This window comes from Lactuca serriola, chromosome 2 (genome assembly GCF_051521515.1).
Source record: "Lactuca serriola cultivar US96UC23 chromosome 2, Lser_US96UC23_V15, whole genome shotgun sequence".
Taxonomy (NCBI): Eukaryota; Viridiplantae; Streptophyta; class Magnoliopsida; order Asterales; family Asteraceae; genus Lactuca; species Lactuca serriola.
The window spans coordinates 149,698,284-149,724,351 of record NC_136409.1 but is presented as its reverse complement, the minus strand read 5'-3'; the positions used below and the strand labels follow the sequence as shown (position 1 = coordinate 149,724,351).

Below are 26,068 nucleotides of genomic sequence, written 5' to 3'. Positions count from 1 at the left end.
GGCCATCCGCCCTATTTCCTTTTCCTCGATTTGGATGTGGTCTAGTGGGATGTCGGGTAGCCGTCCGAGGGTCGTTTCAATATTAATTATATATCATATGTGCATATATATAGACATAAAAGTACTTCCATATTCATGCGTATCAGTTACATCATTAGTAAGTTACCATCGGGGTAACACAGGGTTACACTTATACTTTTGCTAGATCAATGAGTCAGTTCATTCACGAGTCAATACTTATTACTACGAGAACATGTACATTACATTACTACGAGAACATATACATTACATTACTACGAGAACATTTACATGATATTACTATGAGAACACATACAACTATACTAGAAGGAAAACATATACAACTATACTAGAAAGAGAACATATACAACGATACTAGAACAAGAACAACACATATACATATACATACATACACTTACATAAATGTGATCCACTGTATCGGAGCATGCCTTAAATGTCATGGCCCGAGTTGTAACCAGAGTCTCTTGGAGGGAGACCGTGAGTTTGCGTATAGATCTATACTGGATTGACTATCCTACACCTTGCTGCTAGCTACAGCCGGACCTGCAGGTCTGCAGGTGCCAAAAGTCATACCTTTTTACGACCTACATTTGTTGTTGTTACTCAGTCGATAGTATGGTACAATAAATCACATGATACCTTAATATAAATCCGGTTTAAGGTAGTTAGTACAGCAGTAGTTCCTATAATACAACACTACAGTACTACATTAATTTACCCATTATATACATTTAGTGATTATTTCACTTAAACATTTATGTACAAACTATATTTTGTTAATAATAGTTACACTTGGGAAATTATACACTTTTACGATAAACAGACATACAAAACAGTTACGCCTTAGGAGAAGGCTACTTTTAATAGAAAATATAGGTTTTTCTGAGAGATTCAAACTTTTACAAACACTTACAAACAGTTACATAAATTTTACAAACCTACAATGGAGACATGTTCAAACGTTTTGATAACAAACCCCGACACTAAAATACTTATGAACTCACCAGCTTAATGCTGATAAACTCTTTCAAAATAACTTGTATTCTCAGGTCATCAGTAGACAGGTACAGAGACCAGCTTTTGAGAAGATGGAGCGCATACAAGACTCATCTCTTTATTTTGACTTACATTATTTTTGGTGTCTATATTGTACAGAACACACTTGTATTAAAATTATATATTTAATGCAATGGATGATGTTGTTTGCTTGTTTACTATTACCGTGTTGTGATACTTTACATGACGTCCTCCGCCCCAGAACGTTTCCGCCGTTCTCGGTTTTGGGGTGTGACAATTTTCACGGCCAGAAAAGACCGATTTTGTTTATGTTTTGTTTAAAAATCAGAGTAATATTTTAAATAAAAGTGTTGCGGAATTTGTCCCAAAACAATATATGATAAAGATTTATCAAAAGCATTTCCGTAGAAATGTATTTCATTAAAAAGACTCGGGATGTCATGTTCGATACAGATCATAAGCATAAACAATACAATATAGGCCTTACTACATTATTTCGTATTTACAGGCCTAAAATCCATTAATCTCTCATCCCAAGACATCACATCTATGCTCATGCGCCACTACCTGTTATACATGAAACTGAGTGGGTCAGGATTGGGAGTCTGGTGAGCACATAGGGTTTTCAACCCACAATAAATAAGTTTATTAACTTTATCAAACAAAACAAACCCGATTACCCGTTCCCGTTATCCTCACTTTACGTCCCTAAAACATCTAACACAAGGGACCTAGTCTAAGGACTATCATCGGGATGGACACTACTACTAAGGGGATTCCTCAGCAATAAATGTCCTTAAGGCAACCATGTGGGGGATGGAGTACATCTGGTGAGCACACAGTTCAAATAAACACACAGTTTGAATAAAAACCTATAGGTTGCGAGTCTGCTAGTGTTCCACTGGACTGTCTAGAATAGTTTGTGGTCGTCATCTATACTCCGCTAGATGATTGGATCATCAATAATATCTATAACGAGGCCTCTCATTATTTCATTTTATCACACAACAACTAGTACATCTACCCGTGTTTTACCTCAACATTTTCGTAGATATAAAATATATATACAGTTTAAATCATTGAAAACATGTATAAAAATGTTCATCCAGCATAGATAGCAAGTATTCAGATAATATGCATACATAGCACGTAATTTATATAAAATACTTCATATCTATGTGTAAGCTGAAAGTGACTATGCACTCACCTGAAAAAGGTGGTGATTCAGTACTCAGACAGTGCTTCGATACTTTCAAAACAATTTTCCTTTGATAAAACCTAGTATCGGTACCACTAGGGTTTAGTCTAACGTCAACCGCGACAAATTAATAGTCTGACTATTATTATTATTATTATATAAGCGTTAAATAACACTCAATATAACTCATAATAATAGCCTAAATAATTATTTTAAGGACCTAATAACATTCCTATAATTATTTGAAAGCTATATTAAAAATTCCGTAAGCATAGCTCACTTACAGTGGATTTTAACGAAAACCGGAACTTTATTTGGAGCAGCGTTTCGAAACCGAAAGACTCTTTTTCTCGGGACTCCGGGAGTCTCAGGGCTTCCCTCGGGAGCTAGGGGTTTTATCTAGGGTTTTGGGGGCTCAAAATAGGCTAGAGAGAGAAAGAAATCTAGAGAGAGAAAGGAAATGGTGTGAAAAACTCGGAAATCTTCGCAGCCTTTTATAGGTGCTCAGCAGCTCGGACTACGTTGGGCGTTCAGCAATTATGATGGGCCTAGTTCGAATAAGGCTGAGGCGTGTCAAGCTTCGGATGGTGAGACGTGGAGGCTTGTGGACCGAGGAAGAGTTCTTCTACGCGGGGCGTTCCGAACCTCGTACGCGGGGCGTCGGATGCTAACGCTGGGCATATGCGAGGGGTTGCGTGTCATGCATCCGAGGCGGGTACCAAGGTCAGCGATGGAGGGTCTGGATTGTGCCACGTCGTCGGTCCTTCATCAAGTCTCGCAATTTCATGCTTCAACTTTAAAAATTCGTAACTTTCGCGTACGAGCTCCGTTTTTGACGTTCTTTATATCCACGCGAAGGTGGGAACGTACTCTACAACTTTCGTTGAGACTTCGTCGGCTAATTTTGATTCGATTTTAAATTTTAAATTACTAACAGGCCGGGACAGGATTGGTCCGTTAAATCCTCATAATTTCTTCATCCGACGTCCGTTTCGCCCATCTTTTTCTCGTTACGCTACTCTCAACGAGATCTTCGATTCTCGTTTAGGTCGTGTCGGTTAAAAATCACTTGATCTAATATTCGAATTTCGGGTTGTACACTGCTAATCCTAAACTTCGAAAAATCATAACTTCTTCATACGAAGTCAGATTTGGGCGTTCTTTTTGTCGATGTTCTTAGTTTAACATATTCTACGAATTTCGTTTAGATCACTAAGGCTAAATCTCGCTCTATCATAAATTCACTATTTAAACTTCCCGGTGTCGTGCCGGTTCCGTCGCGAAACTTCGACGGGTCATAACTTCTTCGTTATAACTCGGATTTCGACGTTCTTTATATGTACGAAAACCTCGTGACATATTCTACAACTTGGTTAAGACTATTTATTATAAACAATCTTTTGTCGAAAAGTTGTTTTCGACCCCTATTGCCTCTAAATTGACGAGCCCGGATCTACGGGCGTTACATTATGTATGATTTCCGACGAGTTTTACCAAGCTCTAGTGACGGGATTGACAAAGAAGATTCAGATATCTCCGGTGATGTATTCAGCCAACGCATGTCGATCTTTTCAGAGTCTGCCTTGAACCTCCGAGGAAATAGGTTTAAAATAAAAGTGGTATGGAGATATGGTCACTTAGACCTCATTGATTGTAAGGTTCGATGAAGAGGTTGCAAAAGCAAGCCTAGGTGGGCATTGAAGAAGATACAACCAGAAAAAGAAGATGATTTGGGTTGTTAACTTCCTCTATGAAGATGATGATGATGATGGTTGTTGACGTGTTTTCAACAAGGGACTAAGGTATGTCGGAGTTGGAAGCTTCGTTGGAGGTGGTGCTATTGTCAGAATGGAAGTTTGAAGTCGACATAAGGGTGAAGGTGGTTGGAGGCGCCGGAGGTATGTGATTGAATTTTTTTTTTCTCATGTATTAGATGTTAGGTTTAATCATTAATGGGCTAATAAATTAGTTGGGCTAATAAATCATATTGGGCTAAATATAGGACTAATTAGTATTTGGACTTGGAGATTTAGGTTACAATAATAGTTAAATTAAGGAAGGTAAATCTTTATCATTGGGCTAACTATATTTTTATCATATGATTAATTAAAGTGTCAATTAGATGGAAAATATTATGTAAATATGATTTGGTGTAATTATTTATAAGATTATTGTTATACAATGTCTATGGGTAATATTAGGTAACGACATTTAAATATGATTTATGTTTACGAGATGGTGAATTATAAGTAATTAAGTTTATTCAAGACATTTATGGAATTTTTATATTGGTCACATAGGAACATCTGGCGATCGAGTTTGACTTTAGGTCATTTGGGGTGTTTTGAGTAGTAGATTGAGGCTTGGTCCCTGTATGCTGTACAGGAGACTTGTAGATCCAGTTTGGAGTAGTGAGTAGTTCAGCTATCCTATAGATTGTGAGGTGAGTTTCCTCACTATACTCATTGGTCAAAGGCACCAATGCCGACCCACTAGGTTATATTTCCGGTATATAGGATGATATTATGCTGGTTATATGTTAGACTGGTAGATCTATATGATTACATGTATTCATTGGTTATATGTTAGACTGGTAGATTTGTATGATTACCTATACTTGTTGGCTGTTGGTTATCGTTTCATATGTCAACATGTTACTATTTTGGGTTGAGGCGATCCTGCTTGGTACTGAAGGGAAAGATACACGGGCGGTCCAGTTGATAATGTAAGCCCAAGGGAGCGGTACAGCTTTATGTTGTAGGCTCGGGAGCAGTCCAACTATTGTAGGACTTGTGAGGTGGGCTAATAGACTGTAGGCTCGGTAGAGCGGTCCAGGCAATTTGTAGGCTCGTATATACGTATGCAATGTATATGTTTTGAGTGTGGGTACTTCTGGGGGAACTCACTAAGTTTTTACTTACAGTTTGATTTTTATGGTTCTAGGTACATCAAAGGACAAGGACAGTACACGAAGACATGATGGTACACATCATCCTAAGTTCTTATTTGAGTTATGATTTTAGGATACTCTGATTCATAATTTTGGTTTATGGAAACTATGTTTTTGTGTAATTTATGGATTTTAAAATGGTTTTAAAGATGAAAATTTTACCATAATTTTTAAGATTTTACACAAATTTTAAATCTTACAAGATGTTACACAAATTTTAAATCTTATAGACTCATGGGAACCATCACAAAATCATAGTCCATAAACCAAATCATAGCCCATTAAGTGTTATGTGCCTTAAATTGCTATTTGAATAATTTCTTTACTTTTAACTGTTTTTTGGAAAATAATTATATAATTATGCTAAATTTGTCTTATTTTTTCTTGTTTCTATTATTATTATTATTATTATTATTATTATTATTATTATTATTATTATTATTATTATTCAATAAAAGAACCAAGAAATCAAAATGATTCGCATGTGAAGTTATCCTCTGGGATTTGCTAAAAACCAAAACCACTAAAGCTAATAATTCTTCATGGAATAGAATTTAATCTGATCTAATAAATTACAAAAAGGAGAAACTAGCATTCGGAATCTTCAACCCAATCAAGAACACGTAGCCTTCCATTGATCCCCTTGAAGGAAGTTTCCGACAGAATACACACCCACCCGCTCCGCCGGAATCTGGCTACTCCACGTCACCCTCCCCGTCAAATCCGCCCCTTTCCCACTATTCTCAAACTCCCCATAATACAGCGTCTTCAAAGCAAAATCCCCCGTCCATGGCATCCACCCCTGCGGCGTAATCAATGCCTCCAGCTTACAATCAATAAACACCGTCCTCGAAAACTCCTTCCATGGCCTTCCAAGGAAATTCTTATGAACTTTAGGGTTACTGTAGTACAACCTCATGTACTCTTCAGTCCCGTTGACCAAACAATTCCGGAACACAAATCCCGTTGACTGCGCCGGATCTATCCTGCCATGTGCAGTCACGGCGTTGTTCTCCCCCTTTTCCGGCTTCACTTGACGGGGACGAACCAGGATTGTGCAGTCTTGGAAGATGGAGGCGGAGTTTCCGAATATGAAATCGACGTTACCTTGAATGCGACATGATTTGTAGAATTGACGGAGGGAGTGGGCGTAAAGAGTGTCTTGATTGCCTAAGAATTCGCAGTTTTCGATGACGGTGTGGTCGCTGTCGGAGCGGAACGCCACCGCCTGGTGTGCGTCGGGACCGGCGGTGTTTTCTATCGTTAAACCGCTCGCCATGAATCCGTCGCCGACTACCCCTGCAACATAAAAAAAAAAAAAAAAAAAAGAGGTTTATAAATAAATAAATAAACATCAAATTTCAAAACTTAAACCAAATAAAACATAAATCGAAATATAAAATTCTAAATTTATCCAACTTATGAAAAAAAAAAAAACCTTGTTAAATTAAGTAAATTAAAGATATCGAATGTAGGGTGTGACTTACCGACTGTGGCTGTGTTAAAAGTTGAAAGTCCAGGTTGGCCTACGTTCAAAGACCCTGTAATTACGGTTTTGCCCATCCCATCCCCTAAAAGCACCACGTTCTGCTTTTCCAGCCCGACCCGAACCGTTTCCCCATAAATTCCGGCCTTCACCCAAATCACGAACCGCCGCCCGGAACCCCAATCCGGAGCTGCATTCACCGCCTCTTGCACCGTCTCGTAATCACATTCGCCGTCTTGCTCACACACAGTCACATCCGCCTTCAATCCCGCCGGAACCCCTAATTGTGGTCCATCGCCGCCGGTGGAGCCACCACCACCCTCCCAGAATCCATCTCTCTCCGTCTTGGGCGGGCTCCACGACGCCGTTTGGTCGCCATACACATCGTATGCCATCATCATGCTTAAAGCGTTGCTGGTGTAATCGATTAACGTGTTCAGAAACGACATCGTTTCGTTGATCATTTTTGTATTGTTCACGTATTTGAGCGCGGACCAACAGTCGTACTGGTAGGCCAATCCGGCGCTGGTCCAAGCACGCCCATCCTTCATCTTGCCACGTGGCAACGCCTCGACCGTTGATTTGAGTCGGTAGTCTGAGTTTCGGAGATGTTCGATGCAATTATTAGCGGCGTAGGTGTGATTGATGAGGCCTTTGGATGCTTCGAGGATCGATTGCACCATGGACTGAGCAACATGGAGGTTCTCGGAGGAGACTGATAACGCCGACTGAATGATTTCCATTGCATTTCCTTTTGGATACCGGACGAGTGAAGATTCACATAGCTGTGGATACCTCGTAGCCTTGCAAGCCTGATGGATCTGATCGGACGATGATGGCTCGTTTTTAATAGACGGAGGATGGATGCGTCGGTGGCGTGCGGCGGCGGAGGAGGTGGGGTTAATGAAAATGAGAAGAGAGATTAAGAAGAGGGAGATTATAGCCATGGAGATAACGAGTCGTGATGTGGAAATTGGGTGATAAATTGGTTTTCTCCGATGCATTTGATCAGCGATTTATAGATTTGATTTGAAATTAGTGGTGGATAATCAAATTTGGAAAGTAGCGATTAGTGTGTGTAATGTGTGAGTGAGTTTGGAGTGAGATGGCGTGGGACTGTATGGCTTGTGTTCACGGGTTGCATAGTATCTACCCAACAAAATCAATTTTTACATATTTTTGATGGTTTTTTGTGCGAAAAGATAAGTTTTATATTTTTCTGTTTATGTGTTTTCAGTTTATTATTATGTTATTTTTAATATTTAGTTTCAATTTATTAATGCAATGTTTTATTTTTTATTGTAAACTTTTATTTTTTTTTTCATTAATTGTGGGATTTAGAAATAATTATTTTATATAATAATTATGCACGTTTGGAAATATAAATTTATGCAATCATTTTTTTTTGCAGATATATTTTTGATATAGCTATATTATTTATATCAGGTTATAACCCATGGACACCAAAAATAAAAAAAGACAAAATTGCAAAAATGGTCCCTGTAGTATGCATTTTTTGGGGGTTTTAGTCCAAACTCCGACTTTTTTGGATTAGTGGTCATTTTGAGCTAGTTTCGTTGCGGATTTGGTCCATCGGTGTAAACTTAAATGACTATAAATGTCTAGCTGATTTATCTTTTATGTTTTTTTCTATTTAATTTAAATGAAAAAAAATAATTAATTATTTTTGGGCCCACATCTCTCTCTCTTTCTCCCTCTCTCCCTTCCTCCCTCTCTCTCTCTCTCTCTCTCTCTCTCTCTCTCTCTCTCTCTCTCCAGGAATCAGGATGGTATCAACACAACTTCTTCAAAACCCAATTTATATCAGCTCCTCACCAGTCACCACCATCCCTCCTTCCAGCCACCACAAATCATCGACCAAAACCCGACCAGAAATCCAAATTATTCCACATCTTCCTGTTTCGTTGCCTCTGGTAGAAAATCCACGGGACCTCAATCCACCACAACTAAACCTGCACTCTACTATCAGATCGTCGCTGGATCTATCCCCTGCTGACAGATTGCCTCTTCACCCTTTCCTCTCACCGGAAAATGCCCCCACCTCTACTCTTTACTCGACCTGTTTCTACTCTCTACCATTGCAAAACCCCGATACCCTTTACACATCATATTTATCTATTCTCTATGTACCACCGACGACGACGTCCTGCTGGAGAAGATCAATATCGTCGGTCGCCGGAGCTGTTAGGAAGGAGGAACCAATTGGGGGGATTTAACCTAGATGTTTCAGGTAAATCAAACGTCCCATATTCAGGAAGGAAGTAACTTGTTTCCTCCGCCACCCACCCAGATGCAAAATTGATCTTTTTTTTGTAGAATTTGGTTTTGATTTGTGGTTAAATTGAAATGTAAGGTTTTCATGTATGTATTTGAGTGAGTATCGGTAAGGATGATTTGTTGATCCACCGAAAAACAAGTTACTGTGATGATGTCGGATTGGTGATGGTCAAATTTGATGGTGACGAAGGCTATGATGGTGTTAGTATGCGATGTTGATATTAAAGTGTGTATGTATTTTAATTTTAGAGATTGCAGGTATTCCTAAGGAAAAAGAAAATGAGAGAGAGAGAGAGAGAGACCCTCTATTAGATTTTAAAAAATGAAATAAAAATAAAAAATAAATACCCCAAGGGTATTATAGTCATTTCAATTTTCGGAGGGACCAAATCCGCAACTAAACTAGCTCAAAAGGACCACTAATCCAAAAAAGTTGTGGTTTGGACTAAAACCCCAAAAAAATGCATACCACAGGGACCATTTTTGCAATTTTGTCATTAAAAAATTGTAAATAAATCATAATATAATGATAAGAAAAAATTTATTAATTTATAAATATCACTGTTGTAAAATCCCGACTATGTCCCGATTAATCTTCAATTTATCCATAGGCACTACTCGACCGACTAGAGAACGCTTAGCGATTAATCCCTACATATATAATGATTGAATCTGTATAACACGATAAATTTTTAACACTTTGAAGAAGTTCTATCTCAATATGAACTATCAGAGGTATGATTATTGTTGTATTAATCATATTAAACTATTGTGTTATGATATTAGTGGTATTTACGAACTTTGACATGATATTAGTCATATTTAATTTTTTAAAATTCAACAAATTAGCAATTAATGGTCTCCAATTAATCCCACGATTAATCTCCGCCTAGCCGATTAATCCCTTAACCCTAGTCCACCGACTAGCTAATGTCGAGCGTTTTTTAGAACCTTGATAAAGATAGATACTTCAAAATACAACATCACATCGGTTTGAATCCGCTCGACATTTAGTATTTGTTGATATTTTATAAAATTTTAATTTTATAACACCCTCTACAACATAAGACCATCACATGTTTTGATTCAATTAAGCCATTAAAGTTATATCTCTCATATGTATTAAAACAAATGAATGGTGAAGTTTCGTGTATGCTAAGTAAAAAAAAGTTTACAAAAATCAATGGTTAAATGATACTGCACCATCACGTTTCATTTTCAAAGAGATCAAAAAGTAACTTGTCTAAGTATGGACATATTTTACAAACTTTTGAACGTTTTTTTTTAAATACAGATTAACTGCACAAATCATTTCACGTAATATATTGTAAGTAACATATAACAAATACCTATAAGCAAATACATTAAGGATCCAATAATCTATTTAGGAAACGTATGCGCTCTACGTTCTTATTTATGTTCCCACAACAATTTTCAACCAATATGTGAGTTATAAACCAAATAAATTGGAATTAATCGTTAAATGTTCCTAATAAATGGTAAACCTAAAACTCACATCCACTCCTTTACACACCGTTCTTCAATATATTAGATCATTTTAAAATCAGTAACACAAACAAAAATATAACTCCCTATGCAAAGGGAATATATTACAACAGAAGCATCCACAACAATTTGATGATTATTGATTAAAAAGAAAAGTTGCAAACCCCTTTCTAACAATATATACTTCTTCAATAGACATCAAGTTGTCTAGAAAAGGAAAAAATGCAATCACGACCATCTTATAACAAAAAAGAAAGTGATTTGTATACAACAACAATTTATGCTTTATGGAGTTGTACAATACAACATTTTAATTCACAAATTGTTGTGTATTGAAAAAATTTGTTGCTTACGAATCAGTGCCCATAACAAAAGCATCCCGGTTACTCAAACCATACCCAAATCTCTTATCCATTGATTCCTTCATAACCTCTTGGTGATGGATTCTTCAACCCAAATTCATTTCATTTGTCAATCTGTAAATCTCTTCCTAAAAATTTACATTTCAAAAGGGCCATTTGAAGTTTAGTTAGAAATTCAATAAAAAAAGCAAAAAACTTAAACTTAAAGTTAATGTTATATGATAATATCATAGGTTGTGTATTTATTACCAAGTACTTATGGAATCGAGTAACTAAAGTCGGCAAACTAACTTTCACATGAAATTATATAATTCATTCAATAGAAAACCAAAGTATATATGTTCCATCGTCTATTAATAACAGTGATCCAATTGGTCTTAGATAAAAAAAAAGATATCAAAGAATATAGCCATTAGCAAATGTTGCAATTTTTTAAAACCATAACATAGATGTTGCTTTCTATAGATAAAGACATGAATATGCATTTTAAATATGGTAAAAATTTTAGCAATCAAACTACAAAAAGAAAGGCACTATAAAGACAACTACAATATAGGACGACTGATTAGAAGTGTGATCATTGTGATTTATTCTGCAATGGTACTACGGAAGTCACTTTTATGTATACACATGACTATGTTTGGTAAAGCAAGAAATAACGTAAAAAACACTTTAATAACAATGTAATTTTAAAGTACAATGCTATAATTTATCTGGGATAAATATGAATTCTTTTGTTTTTCTCTTATTAATCAATCAACATGGATCCGTTACCATATGACCCTAAAAGTTGGCAAAAATAAGTAGAGGTGCAAATCACTTCATTTCTTCATACCTTTCTCACCACTTCTCTCCCAAATACCCCAAACCCTCTCTTCCTTTCCTAGCACTTCCTAAGTGTTGGAAGCGGGTCCCGAAGCGCCATAAGGCCCCGAGAAGAAGAGCTTTTGGCTCAAAAGTTATGCCCGCGTAGGACCCGGCTCCTCTCTAAACCCCCCTTGTAAGTGAGTTATGTTTACCCTACTTTTAGTATAACTTATTTTTAAGTTCATTATCATTATTATGAACCTGTAAACAAGATTTATCAGTGATTCAAAGTCGTTATATTGATTGATCAACTTATATGGATGATGTCTAGGTTGTGATTTAGAGAGGTGTTTAAAGTGACATTTCCAAAAAGTATACTTCGTATACCAAACAGACCCTACCTCCGATATGATCCTACCTGGTCGTCCCTTACTTGATAGGTCATGAAAGTAGACTTTGAATTAATGATAAATCAAGACTAATAATTAGTCGCAATAAATATTAGACTAAAATCTAGTAATAATGATACTAGGTTTCGTCGAAGGAAAAGAAAAATGTTAGAAGCGAAGCGTTGACCAAATTTCAAGGCATCAATTTAAACAAATGAGTGCATAATTACTTTCATCTTACACATAGATATGAAGTAGTTAATATAAATTACGTGTTATATGTGCATATTATCTGTGTTCTTGATATCTATGTTGGATGAACAGTTTATACATGTTTTACTTAATTTAAAATGTATATGTATTTTATACCTATAATTATAATGGGTAGAGTTGTGTAGATGATATAGATGATGAAATAAATGATGAGAGGCCTCAATGTTTAAGCTGATTCAGTCATCTAGTGAAGTATAGATGACGACCATGGACTATCCTAGACAGTCCAATGGAACGCTGGTAGGATCGCAACCTGTAGGTGTTTTTGAACTATGTGTTCACTAGGTGTACTCCATCCCTCTCATGGTTTCCTTATTGAAATATATTGTTGAGGAATCCCCTAAGCAGTGTTGTCCATCCCAATGATAATCCTTAGACTAGGACCCTTAAATTAGATGCTTTAGGGACAGATGGTGAGGATAACGAGAATGGGTAATCGGGTTGAACAATTTGATGAAATTAATGAACTTAATTATTGGGGGTTGAAAACCCTATGTGCTTGCCAGGCTCCCAAACCTGACCCACTCAATTTCTTGTATTACATGTAGTGGCAATAGAGCACATAAGTGATGATCTGAGGACAAATCTACGAATTATAGGCCATTAAAATAATAGATGTGTTAAGGCCTGTATCATTTTTGTTTATTCTTATGTAATGTATTGACAATGACATCCCAACGTTTTTAATATAATGAAAATACATTTCTTCGGAAATGATTTGATAAATTACTTATCATATTTTTGGAAACAAATTCTACAATATTATTCTTCAGAAAGATACTCTGATTTTTAAATAAAGCATAAACAAATAGATCTTTTTTGGCCGTGAAATTGGGGATGTCACATCGCGTTCCATTGTTAAGGGATTTTTATTGAAACTATATTCATTAGCTAAGTCTAAACACTTAGCGTACTCATACTACTATAATTGTTAATCTTCGGAGCGAGACACATATGTATAGATCTATACATGGTTGACATCCCTAACTGCGCTTGCTAGCTACAACCTCGATCGATTGAAGCGGGTGATAAGTGTTTACTATTGTTACTACAATGTCCAATGAAGCGTTGTAGCATGGTACATTCAGTCACATAGCTCGGTTATATAACTCACTATAAACATTAACTAGAATCTCTCTCTCTCTCTCTCTCTCTCTCAAACACACACTCTCACTACAACCCATAAACTTGATTCTTTCAAAACTATTTAAAGTAAGGATTTACTTATACAAAGATACCATTTGATTTTCAGATTTTATTCAAAGACTCTTTACAAACAAAACTTTAAGTATGGTTTTACTTACCAATAAAATGCTTTTTAGACTTTTAAATTGTAGTTAGCAGAAAACTTATAATTTCTCACAAACCTTGTGTTAACCCTCAAAACTATATGTATTCTCAGGAAATCAATAATCAAGCATTCAAACGACGGTTAGTCATGGATTTTAGGTAATTTAATTTACTAGTTTTTGTTCTGCCTGTCTACTTGTTTAAGACAATTTATATATTATACTATTATCTATAAAAAAAACCCTTTATTCAAACATCAAGAAGGAATACAAATGATGTTTTGTTTATTGTTGTACTTGTATTATATATTCAGTTTACATGTAATCCATGAACTTAGTTGCACAGCTAGGCATGTTCCATTGCCTCGAACGGGAGTGTGACGATTAAGGACTTAAAACCATGGTTTTTGGCTTCAGGCTGAAGTCAAGAAGTGATGCATAAGGTCTAACGATGTGACAACGAGTAAGCCTGTAAATCGCTAAGTTTTTGGAACTCACGGTGTGACATAGAGATGCTCACGTCATAAGGTCAGTCCAGTAGGAAATATGTGACTGAGTTGGCCTAGTCGGGATCGAGTTGTCGGAATTGGACTAGGTGGACTCTCACAATGTGACCAAGGGATGGTCATGACGTGAGACTCGATGTTAGGATTTTTGACCGATGACTTAGACTTTATGGGTTGGTTCTTTGACTTGGTTTGACTTTGGGGTGGGTCCTAGCTATGAAGGGGTGAAATGGTAATTTACCCTAAGAAGAGTATGCTAAGGAACCTTAATTATGGAATATCATCTTAATTGCTAATTAGGGTTATTTTTGGATATATTTAGTGAGAGGAGATTTGTGGCAGCAGCCCGAGTGTGAGTTTTATCCGATTACCGATTGAGGCGAGTCTTCTCACCATACTTGTAGGTCGAAGACACCAATGTTATCCCACTGATTTGATATGTATAATGTATGTGTCTATGTGACTTTTACTGGTATGATTGCATGTTATATACATGGAGCTGATCTGGGCTTGGAGTCATTATGGACTCGGGGTTGATAAAGACCTAACACAGTTACATGGAGTCATTATGGACTCGAGGTTGATATGGAACCGGGGGTTGTTATGGACCCTATATAGCCATGTGTTGTTATATTTATATATGTGTTGTATGTGGTACTTTGGGGGAAACTTACTAAGCGTCGTGCTTACAATTTATGTTTATAGTTTTAGGTACTTCCGGTACGAAAGGGAAGGCCTGATGTGATGGCACAACATCCCCTCATGATTCCACACTTATTTTTATTTGTACTCTAATGGTTTTGACACTTTGTATTGTGGTAGAATTTGAGACATCTGATGAATGGAACTAATGGTTTTTAAAAACGAAAAGTTTTTATCTCTGTTTTTGGGTTGTTATAGGTAGGGTAGTAGACATGGGCGACAATTCATCTTCATGCAAAAAAAAGAGTCATATTCCTCAAAGAGAAGAGGGGATGAAAATCATAATAAAGGAAGTGATTTTCATCAAAGGTAATATGACTAGAAATGAGCACCTTTTGAGTGTTGAGGTCAAAATAAATTAATACCCACAATGATCATCAGACGACCCAATATAGATACATGTCAATGAGCGAAGGGAGGATTTGTGTGAAATAGTAGAAGAAAAATTAGGGTAGCAGAGGCACCTAAAGACATGAAGATGAGCATATGAGGGTGAAAACCCAAAAAGAATATGAAATGGAGTTTTAAGGTTAAGGGCGGTTGGGGAAGAAGATTAAAAGTGTGTGTAGTGGAAAGAAGAGTCACACCCAAAACCGGGGGGGGGGGGGGGGGGGGGGATTAGGGGTATACACATTATGTTATTGATTGATCCTAAAATTGCTCTTGCCAGGCCATGTTTGCTACAGAGTTTTCATGGGATATTTTTACCATGTGACTTTGAAGCACATTGTTCTCTTTCTAAGTCGTTGTTGGATCAAGAATCCCTCCTTTGTTCTTCCAAAAGCAATCAGTTACACGGTTGCTTGAGTAAATATATGTTGATTTTAGTTGTGGATCATACACATTCTTTCACTCAGTTCGTTTCATGAATGTGTTATAGAAGACTAAGACTTTTTTGGTGTGAGTTATTTTTAGTATCACCGTATTGTACCCATCGGGTTCCCCGTACCAATGTAGATTTTTTCAGCCAAACTCGTCGGTGATTATACAGGGCAAGGACGAGAATAGGTATGGATATTGGAGTTCGGGGATGGAGATGGAAATATTCACCAATACCGACACTCTTTGTATCCCTAATAATGACTCTTTGCATCCCTAATAATGAGCCAAAAATGATGTCAAAGGACATAATAAGATGTATTCTTATAAGAAGTGTATCTTAGGGTATCATAATAAATACTTAAATAATTGGTAAAAAAGATTTCTTCAATCTTAATGACATTATTTCCAGTTTATTTATTTTTTACTATCAAACGAAGTTAAATCCCTGAGTTTTGGATGTTTTACATCAAATATTTTCATTAACATGAATGGGTTTGTTTCATTGAAACACATATCTTCCAAAAGGAAACAAAAGATATTGTAGATTACATGTATTGCTATGGGACACACAGAGATCATATATATATATATATATATATATATATATATATATATATATATATATATATATATATATATATATATATATATATATATATATATATATATATATATAAACTTTTGGTAAACAATATTTTCTTTGGTAGAAAAAGGTATCTACTCTACTAAATGGTTTTTTTGTCACATGTCACACTCTATTTTAATTTGTCGAATGTCATTTTGTGGTTATTTTGAATTAATTTTGTTTTCATATGTCATTTTATTAGTTTTTCTATTTTATTAAATTCACATTGCAATAAATATAGTAATAAATGGATATCAATTTCATTAATAAACATACATTTTAATTTCAAAAAATTTAAATTAAAGTCCATTAGTATTTTTTTTTTATTTATTTAAATTATGTGTAAATTTAAAAGTTAAAAAAATTCAATTATAATAATTCATTATTTTTCTTATTTTCTTCAAAATTCAAAATTCTCAAATATCTTAACATTTATATTTAATTTTTTTTAAACTTACTTATATAATACATAGGTTTCACAACTATTTTTTCATTATATACTTATAATATAAATCCTTAAATGTTTATTTTCTAAAATTACCCCTAAACTACTAAAGAGCCTCTTTTCAGCTTAATTGAAACCATCAAGATTTGAACCTCAAAACCATCTATAAGGCGCCCAACTATTATCCCGTGAGCAAACAAGGTGATGATTTCATTTATTTTATCAATATAAAAATATTAATATTTAATTAATAATCAAATATTTCTTCCAAGCTAAAACATTCTACTCGGAAATACACTATGGCAAAAAAGTGGAATGAATGGGGCGGTTTGGTCACATGCACTACTATTACTCTATTAGGTCAACCATTTGATTTGGTAATGGTCACGAGCATGCTCACATGTGCATTTTGTGTCACCTTGCACCTCAATTATTTTACGAGTACCTTTATATCATTTAAAAAGAAAATGAAACTAAATAAACAATAACTCTTAAGTTTCGTGATTTTCAGGTAATCTTACAACATATATAATTATATAGACACACACTTATGGTCACATGATAACAATTATATATGGGAAAACTACAATAAAGTACCTACATATTGGCCTCATAATCGATTTAGCCATTATATATTTTTTTATTCAATTAAGTGTCAAATACCGGTAATCGTATTCAATTTAACCTTTTGACCCGGTCAACAGGTCATCCAACTTTCAAAAATTACATTTTCGGCCCAAATTTCAAAATTTATTACAAATTTGGTCCAAAATTTCCATTTTTGGCCCAGATTTTAAATTTTTTTTCAAATTTGGTCCAAAATTTATCCTTTTTGCCCAAATTTTAGAACTTTATTATGAATTCATTCTAACTTTAGTTTTTTTTACAACTTTTTTTCTCAAAAGTTTGTTTCTAATATGTTTTTTTCTTTAAAACTCATATTTATACAAAAAAACATATTTTCACATAAAAATCTTATTTTTTTCTATATAAAAACTTATTTGTATATGAAATATCTAATTATAAAAATAGGTTTGGATTATTTGTGTGATTTCTCTTAAAAAAACAATTAAGAAATTAAAAGTAACCCTAAATTATACTATTAAATTATAGTTTGTCAAAAACTAGTTACACTAGTAACGCAAAATTATACTATTAATATAGAGATTTTAATATGTGTTCTATTTAGTGTGTATTCTTTTTTCTATGAGATTTTAATATAGTTGTTTATATGTATTTTTCAATCTGTTGCATTTTCGTAAATTAAATCATACCTTCGATCACATATATATGACAAAAGGTATGTAAAGTTGTTCTAATTTCATATATGACAATCCATATTTATTTCAGTAGGAGTTGTAATTATCAACGTTTGTAATACTTTTTTACATTTGTTAAATGCCATTTTCTGCCAAAAACCTCCTTATCGACAAATGACAATTGTTCCATTCTAGATAGTTATTTTTTGTTATTACAACAAACAAAATTGACACATGAATCCGATTTTACAAAGAAGTTTAAATAAAGAAATCCAAAGTGATGATGAATTATATGTATGAACATGTATTCAGCGAGAAAGAAAAAATATGAAGTTTTCAATATGTAGCATCTTCTATTATTTAAACTTTTCCTATAAATGTGATTAAAGAACAAATAAATAATATTAAAATGAGTGTAACTAGTTTTTGACAAACTATAATTTAATAGTATAATTTAGGGTTACTTTTAATTTCTTAATTGATTTTTTAAAAGAAATCACACAAATAATCCAAACCTATTTTTATAAATAGATATTTCATATACAAAAAAGTTTTTAAAAAAAGTTTTTATATAGAAAAAATAAGATTTTTATGTGAAAATATGTTTTTTTTGTATAAATATGAGTTTTAAAGAAAAAACACATTAGAAACAAACTTTTGAGAAAAAAAAGTTGTAAAGAAAACTAAATTTAGGATGAATTCATAATAAAATACTAAAATTTGGGCAAAAAGGGTAAATTTTGGACGAAATTTGTAAAAAAATTTAAAATCTGGGCTAAAAGTGTAAATTTTTGACCAAATTTGTAATAAAATTTGAAATCTAGGCTGAAAATGTAATTTTTGAAAGTTGGATGACCTGTTGGCCGGGTCAAAGGGTTAAATTGAATACGATTACCGGTATTTGGGACTTAATTGAATAAAAAAATATATATAAGGGCTAAATCGATTATGAGACCAATATATAGGGACTTTATTGCAGTTTTTCCCATTATATAATTAAGAACAAGAGAACAAATCTAGGTAAGCTATTTCTTTTACCCGTGTATAGGCGTGACGGATGAATGTAATATTCATATGTGAATATAAAGGTAACTAAGCGAATATCTTTATATTCACATATGAATATTACATTCATCCGTCGTGCCGGTACGCGGGATGGTTTTGCGGCAAAAAATAAATATGTGACCCAGATTTGTTCTCGTGCGTTCAATTTCATAATTGTTTTCATTTGAACCTTCCATCATCTCGTTCCTGCTACTACTGAGGATCTTCATTCACATATTCAATGTCTCAACATATAGTAGCTCAAAGAATATAAATATTATTGTTCTAACATGAACTTTTCTCCAATAAATCTCTTTGTGATATTTCCACAAACACCTTGTATGCATATCTCAAAACTCTAATATTTTGTTTTCAACTTTTGAAAATCATTCATTCCTTGAAATCGTAGAAGGCAACAAACAAACAGAGTGAGGAGAAAAGCTAGAAATTTGTGAGGATGCATGAATATGAGTTAAACAAATAATTACATCGAGACACAATGAATCACAAAAATAGCAATATTCCTCTGATTGGCATTTTCATAAACGCCTTGTGTGCACATTAATCGGTCAAGACTTACGAATCAAAAAAACCGTTTTATAACCAAAATCAATATTTCAGCTCAGATAATGTTGATTCAAAATAGTTAATGAACATTTATAAATCATATATTGAAGTTTCTTTCTTAAGTTGTACTTTTGATTGGCAGGTTTTGATTAAGAGAGTGTTAAATCCTCCCTAATAAATGAAAAGAATTTTCCCACATGTCACTCTCTTATTAACTTGGACACATGTTATTTTTTGGTAATTTTGAATAAATGTTTTTTCCATTTGTCATTTTCTCAATGTTTATCTTTTCTTAATTAACACATCATATTTACACCTCAATTAATAGTTGACTTAATTGAAAATAACCATTAAATTGCAATATTACAACTCATATACTATTGAATATGTTTCCTTTTAAATTCAAATTTTAAATTTTAAATTTAAATAAATTTTTGTTTAAACATTTATATTTAATTTTTTTGTTTTATCCAACCCGTATAACATACGGGTCTCACAACTAGTTAGATATGATGGAGAATTGCCAAGCATCGGAGGTGGCGACTATGGTGACCTAATCAGAGTTGAGGAAGCAGAACCAAACTCCGAAGTTATAGTGCTAGTTATATCGGAGCTGTTTTTGCACATGGAGGAAAGCATCAATCTATGTATATGTAGTCGATTTGTGATCGTCTTCAAGAAGTAGATCTTCTCAATTTGGGAGAACGATCTGATTTGGAGAACCAAGTTGGTTTTTAGATTTAATTGTGTTATGCGAGTCTTATTGGCCCACAATTTGATCCTAAGATCTCAAAATGAATATTAATCTCATCCGAACCTTATATATATATATATATATATATATATATATATATATATATATATATATATATATATATATATATATATATATATATATATATATAGAGAGAGAGAGAGAGAGAGAGAGGTAGGTTCAATTGAGAAAAAAAAGGTTGAGAATAGGGGCATCATTATCAGCCAATCATTTATCTAACATGTTCAAATAAAAAAAAATTCGTGTGTCCATTTTCATTAAGGGTATCTTTGTAAATTATCAACTTTTTTACATAGAACTTACATGTACGTTGTTATCAGTTTCCAATTAGATGATATCTTTATCTCGTTTGAATCGGATATGAGGAATTCATTATCAAGATTATTTTCTTTATATAATTCGTTAGCAATTATACATATTCATTCCATTAATCGTGAAGTTTCGCATTTGTGTTTCAGTTTTCTAATTCGTATTCAGTTTCCGCCGATTTGATCAGGTATGTATATCGTTTGAATCGGATAGATCGGAGTTCATTAACAAGATTATTATTTTTTATAATTTGTTTGGAATTACGCTTATTATCTTCGTTTTGATGTTGTTTAATCGGAATTCATTATCAAGATTATCAAGTTTCGAATATTTATTGGAGTTATTTCATCGGATTTTTGTTAAGTAGTTTGAGATATTTATTTCGAATCTGAGCTAATTTAATTTTTAATTGGATATATCGTCGTAGTTTTTACGTTCTGTACCGATAGAGATTGCTTAATTACATCATCTGATCATATATGAATTGAGTTTCTTTCAGATATTTTGTACGTTGAGGTGAGATATATTCGTAATTAACCAGGTTTTCATCTTTACGACTTTTTTTGTGAGATATATTCGTTATATTCGATATTAAGATTGTTTTTGTTTATTTATATAGATCATTTGGTGTATTATGTCGAATTCTAGTGTTATTGATGGTGATTTGTATTCTTCTATGAGTGAGAGTGAAGAAGAAAACTCATTTTTTGAAGGTATCAGTTATTGAATTATTTTGTTGTTTTTAATTTTGTTGATTATCATTTATTTACATATGAATATGTTAATATGAATAAATTGTTGTCTTGTTCATATATGAATAATCGTCTGATAATTGTAATTTCAAATTTTTTATTTTTTTTGTTTTATTCATATATGAATAAGTTATGTTTTATTTTATATATTTTGAATCCTCATGAATTTTATGTATTCATATATGAATGTTTTTATTCATATATGAATTATTTTTGTTTTATTTATATGAGTTTGATGTATTCATATATGTTATTGTTTTATTCATGCATTATTATTTTAGGTGGTGAATCTTCAAGTTCAGTACATGATGCACAATATTGTGATGATATAATTGGAGAACATGTCTGTAAGCCAGATGTACCTGTTCAACTTATTCCATTTAAGGGTTTAATCTTCAAATCATTAAAGTTGGCTATCAAAATGTATTCTGAGTATGCTGAAATTGGTGGTTTTGATGTTAGACTGAGCACACAGTCAAGGTTTGATAACAAGATTATAATGAAGAAACATGTTATATGTAATCGTGGTGGTAAACAGAAAAAGAAATATTGTGACACATTAGGTACAAGTGGTGTTAGGAGGAACGAAATTCAAATTCAAGAGCTATTGGTTGTCAAGCAAATATTATATTTGAATCTGTGTATGGAACTCCATATTATAAAGTTTTTTAGTTTGATGAACTTCACATCCATCCACTTGAGAAGAGAAGCGATTTAAAAAAAGCGAGACAAATGTCATATTCAGAAAAAGAGTTTATTGTGCGTGCTTCCACATCAAAAATAGGTCCAACTATGGCTCATAAGTTGAGGGCAAGTTTGAGAGGTGGGTATGAGTTTGTAAAGCCAAAAGTAGTTAACCATAAAAATTTAAGGAGAGATATCAACAGGGTTATTGGTTATAAAGATGCCCAGATGATAGTAAACACAATGAATGACCGTCGAGCTCATTATCCAAATTACTCATTTGAGTTTAATTATCAAGATGATGTTTTGGACTGTATGTTTTGGGCTGATGAAATGGAGAAGGCATATTATGCTGAATTTGGTGATGTTATCTCGTTTGATGCGACTTTCCGAACAAACAAATAAGTTATTTTATCTATTTTTGTTTATAGCTTATTCATATATGAATATTTTTATATTCAATTATTAATACATCAAAAATTGAATTTAATGAACATTTTTTTTGTGTGTGTTAGGTATCGAATGATTTTTGTTCCGTTTACTATTATTGACCATAATAAAAAATCAGTTACTATTGGATATGGGTTGCTAAGCAATGAAAGCATTGAGTCTTACTCTTGGTTGCTTAAAGCATTTCTTAAAACTCATGGGAAAGAACCAACACTTGTTTTAACCGATCAAGATGTTGCAATAAAACAAGCTGTTGAGAATGTGTTTCGTAATTCAAAGCACCGATTATGTATGTGGCATATAATGAAAAAGTTGAAAAAAATGTATTATTTTAATATATTTCAAATATATTACTTATTAGTATATTCGTTTATGAATATTGATTGTTATTTTACTTATTATTATTTATTCATTTATGCATATTTTTGTTTAAATACAGATATCAGATGATTTATTTACTAACACAGACTTTAGAAAAAGGTTTTCAAAGCTTGTTTGGGACATTAATATGAAACCTGATGTTTTTGAGGTAAAGTGGGGTTTGCTTATGAAGGAATTCAATCTTGAAGACACAATATGGTTTAAAGACATGTTTACAATACGTGATTCATGGATACCTGGATATTTTAGTGATATTCCAATGTGTGGTTTGATGAAGACTACATCGAGGTCAGAGAGTATGAATTCATTCTTTAATACATACTCAGAAAGTGGGAACTTACTTTTGAGTTTCATGATGAATTACGACACTGCCATTCAAAAGCAAAGGAATACTCAACGAGATCTTGATAAGGCATCAAAGAAAGCATCATATAAAATGCAAACACCTCGAGAAATAGAACTGCAAGCATCAAAGGTTTATACAAGTACATTATTTTTTGAGGTGCAAAAAGAAATATATAAAGCATGTTTTTTCTGTACATACTCATATTTTGGTATTGAAGATGGTTGGGAAGTTTACATTGTGCAGCACAACAACAGTAATAGTGATTTTAAAAATGAATTTAAGGTAATTTTACTAGTTTTTTATGAAAAATGTAATAATATTCATATATGAATATGAGAATATTCATATATGAATATGAGAATATTAATATATGAATATATGAATATTATATTAATATATGAATATATGAGTATTGATATGAGTATTCTTATATGAATGTAAATGTGTAAATTTTGTTTTTGTATCAGGTTGAAATAAAAGCTAAAGAAAAAGAAATAAATTGCAGTTGTGAACATTTTAAGCGTATGGGTGTTTTATGCAGACATGCTTTTACAATAATGATGAGATGTGGTGTTAAAGAAATTCCTGAAAGGTACATTTTGAAGAGATGGAGAAAGGATGTGATATCAAGAAATTATCGTTTTAGTTCTGTTCAATCCGATTCAGGTGATTGTGAGAATGTAAAGCTAGTCAATGATTCATATTATAGTTTTGAATCATGTTTGGATATTGTAAGAGATGACAAAAAGAGATTGGTTTTGTTTGCTGAGAAGCAACAAATGTTGTTGAGGGAATTTGAGAGTGATTATATTTCTCCTGGATTGAAAAGCAAGACAGGTGGTGAAGTTGTATGCAAGCTTTTGGGTGTTACTATTCCTATTCCAGAAGAGATTAATATTCATGTTCCTGAAGTTCAAAGCAATAAAGGTTCTGGAATCAAGAAAAGAATTCCAAGTGCAGGTGAAGTAGCATATGAAAATTCTAAAAAAGAACATAGAATGTGTTCAGGATGTGGAAAACGAGTTCCACACAATTTACGTACTTGTCCAGAAAGAGTTGGAGCTGCTAAATCAGCAAAAGACAGTTAGGGATTTTTTAGTGTTTTTTTTATGTTTTTTGGTTTAATTCATTATGAATATATGCAGATAAAAACAATAAACAATAATATTCATGTTGTGACAACCCGAAATTTCCATTGTACGAACATTATCTATTCAATAGAAGCCAGTTCAGTTTCAGTGATTTTCATACTTTTCCGAACAAGTTTGTGTACATTAGGGTTTATGTTTTAGGAGATATCAGGAGAGTGGATGCTCCTGGTTGTGTGAAATTTGGGCATTTCAAGTTTCATAATGTTACAGTCCTGTATCCAGAATAAAAATATTTTCTGTCAAAATATTCCAGGACTATAAATAGTTTTCTGAACTAAATAAATTCATTATTTACAATTCCAAATAGAGAAAAGCCATATTCTCCCTGACGGATCTTCGGGTTTTCATCCCATATTGTGAGTCTACTTTTCTATATGTGATTCAATACTTGTTAGATGCTTATTAACATCAATAACATGCTTAGATTACAAGATCCGGGAGTTTACCGCCCAAGAACGTTCTTGGGGAGTAAACTCCAAAATGGAGCCTTAATGCTTTCTAGACCCATCCCCATGTTAGACAACTTATCATGGACTTAGTGTATGATCTTTATAAGCTAGAAATCATCCAAGAAACACAAGTTATAGGAGTTTACGGCCAAGGAACTTCCTTGGGCCGTAAACCCCTTTTCAAGGGCTTAATGTGCCCTAAACTTCCCCTTATGCTTAAAGACTTTAATCCTCAAATGCTTGTGATTATTTAAGACATCTAAACCCATCAAAATCATAAGTTTGTAGGAGTTTACGGCCAAGAACCTCTCTTGGGCCGTAAACCCCTTTTCTAAGGGAAAAATGCACAACAATCACACCTTAGGCCTTAAGACAATTTACCTTGAATGCTTGGGACTAGAATGAAGAGTAGAACACATAAAAATCACTCCTTGAAAGGAGTTTACGGCCAAGGAACATATCTTGGGCCGTAAACTCCAAGTGAAGGCACAAAAGTGTGCCTCTTGTCCCCATTAGCCTTAGATAAATTCATGGAAGCCATCCTTGATGTTTAAGAGCCTCAAAACAATTAAAATCCAAGAGTTTACGGCCGTAAACTCTAGGGTGAATGGAATTTAGGCCGTAAACTCCCATATGGAGTGTTCTAGAGCCTTAAACTACTTCATGTGTTATTCCAACAAAGCTAGGAGTGTTCTAGGATCAAGATAGCACCACAAAACACCCAAAACCACCATTTGAGGAGTTCACGGCCATAAACCCATGAGTTTACGGCCGTAAACTCCAAGGTGTGGGGTTTGTTGGATGGTGAACTCCTATACAAGGCCATTTGATGTTTCAAACCCTTTTGCCTTGTCCCGTAGCAACTTAGATGCAACCATTTGAACCTTAAACACTCATAAAAGTGTTTAAATGTTTTCTAAGTGTCTTAACTTATTTATTTAAGTTATTATTTGTCTAATTAGTTATATATATGCTTATTATATGATAACTAGGCTCGTGCGTGTAAACAAGTCTCCGTTTGCCACCTAGCACGGTATCCGACACTGCAATTCAAACGAATCACCACAAGTGAGTTCATACCCCTTGAATCAACCTTTGAATGATTTTAAATGTTTTAAACGTTTTATGGGGGGGGGGAATACAAGTCAAATACTTATAAGTTATTGCTTCAATCGCATGTGATTGCA

At 33.6% G+C, this 26,068-nt stretch overlaps 2 protein-coding genes across 2 annotated transcripts; one reads left to right on the top strand and one right to left on the bottom strand.

Annotated features, from left to right (window-relative positions):
- Window positions 1–5,681: 5,681 nt before the first annotated feature.
- On the bottom strand, window positions 5,682–7,822 carry LOC145086987 (putative pectinesterase/pectinesterase inhibitor 51). The gene is made up of 2 exons (XM_079024871.1): window positions 6,692–7,822; window positions 5,682–6,503 (listed from the first exon to the last, which is right to left on the bottom strand). The coding sequence occupies exons 1-2, from the start codon at window positions 7,692–7,694 to the stop codon at window positions 5,818–5,820; spliced, it is 1,689 nt and encodes a 562-aa protein (XP_078880997.1). The 5' UTR covers window positions 7,695–7,822; the 3' UTR covers window positions 5,682–5,817.
- A 13,480-nt stretch (window positions 7,823–21,302) lies between these two features.
- LOC145089648 (protein FAR-RED IMPAIRED RESPONSE 1-like) lies at window positions 21,303–24,369 on the top strand. Its single transcript, XM_079028059.1, has 7 exons — window positions 21,303–21,381; window positions 21,702–22,030; window positions 22,093–22,478; window positions 22,620–22,815; window positions 22,994–23,420; window positions 23,499–23,563; window positions 23,749–24,369. The coding sequence occupies exons 1-7, from the start codon at window positions 21,303–21,305 to the stop codon at window positions 24,367–24,369; spliced, it is 2,103 nt and encodes a 700-aa protein (XP_078884185.1).
- The last annotated feature ends 1,699 nt before the right edge of the window (window positions 24,370–26,068 follow it).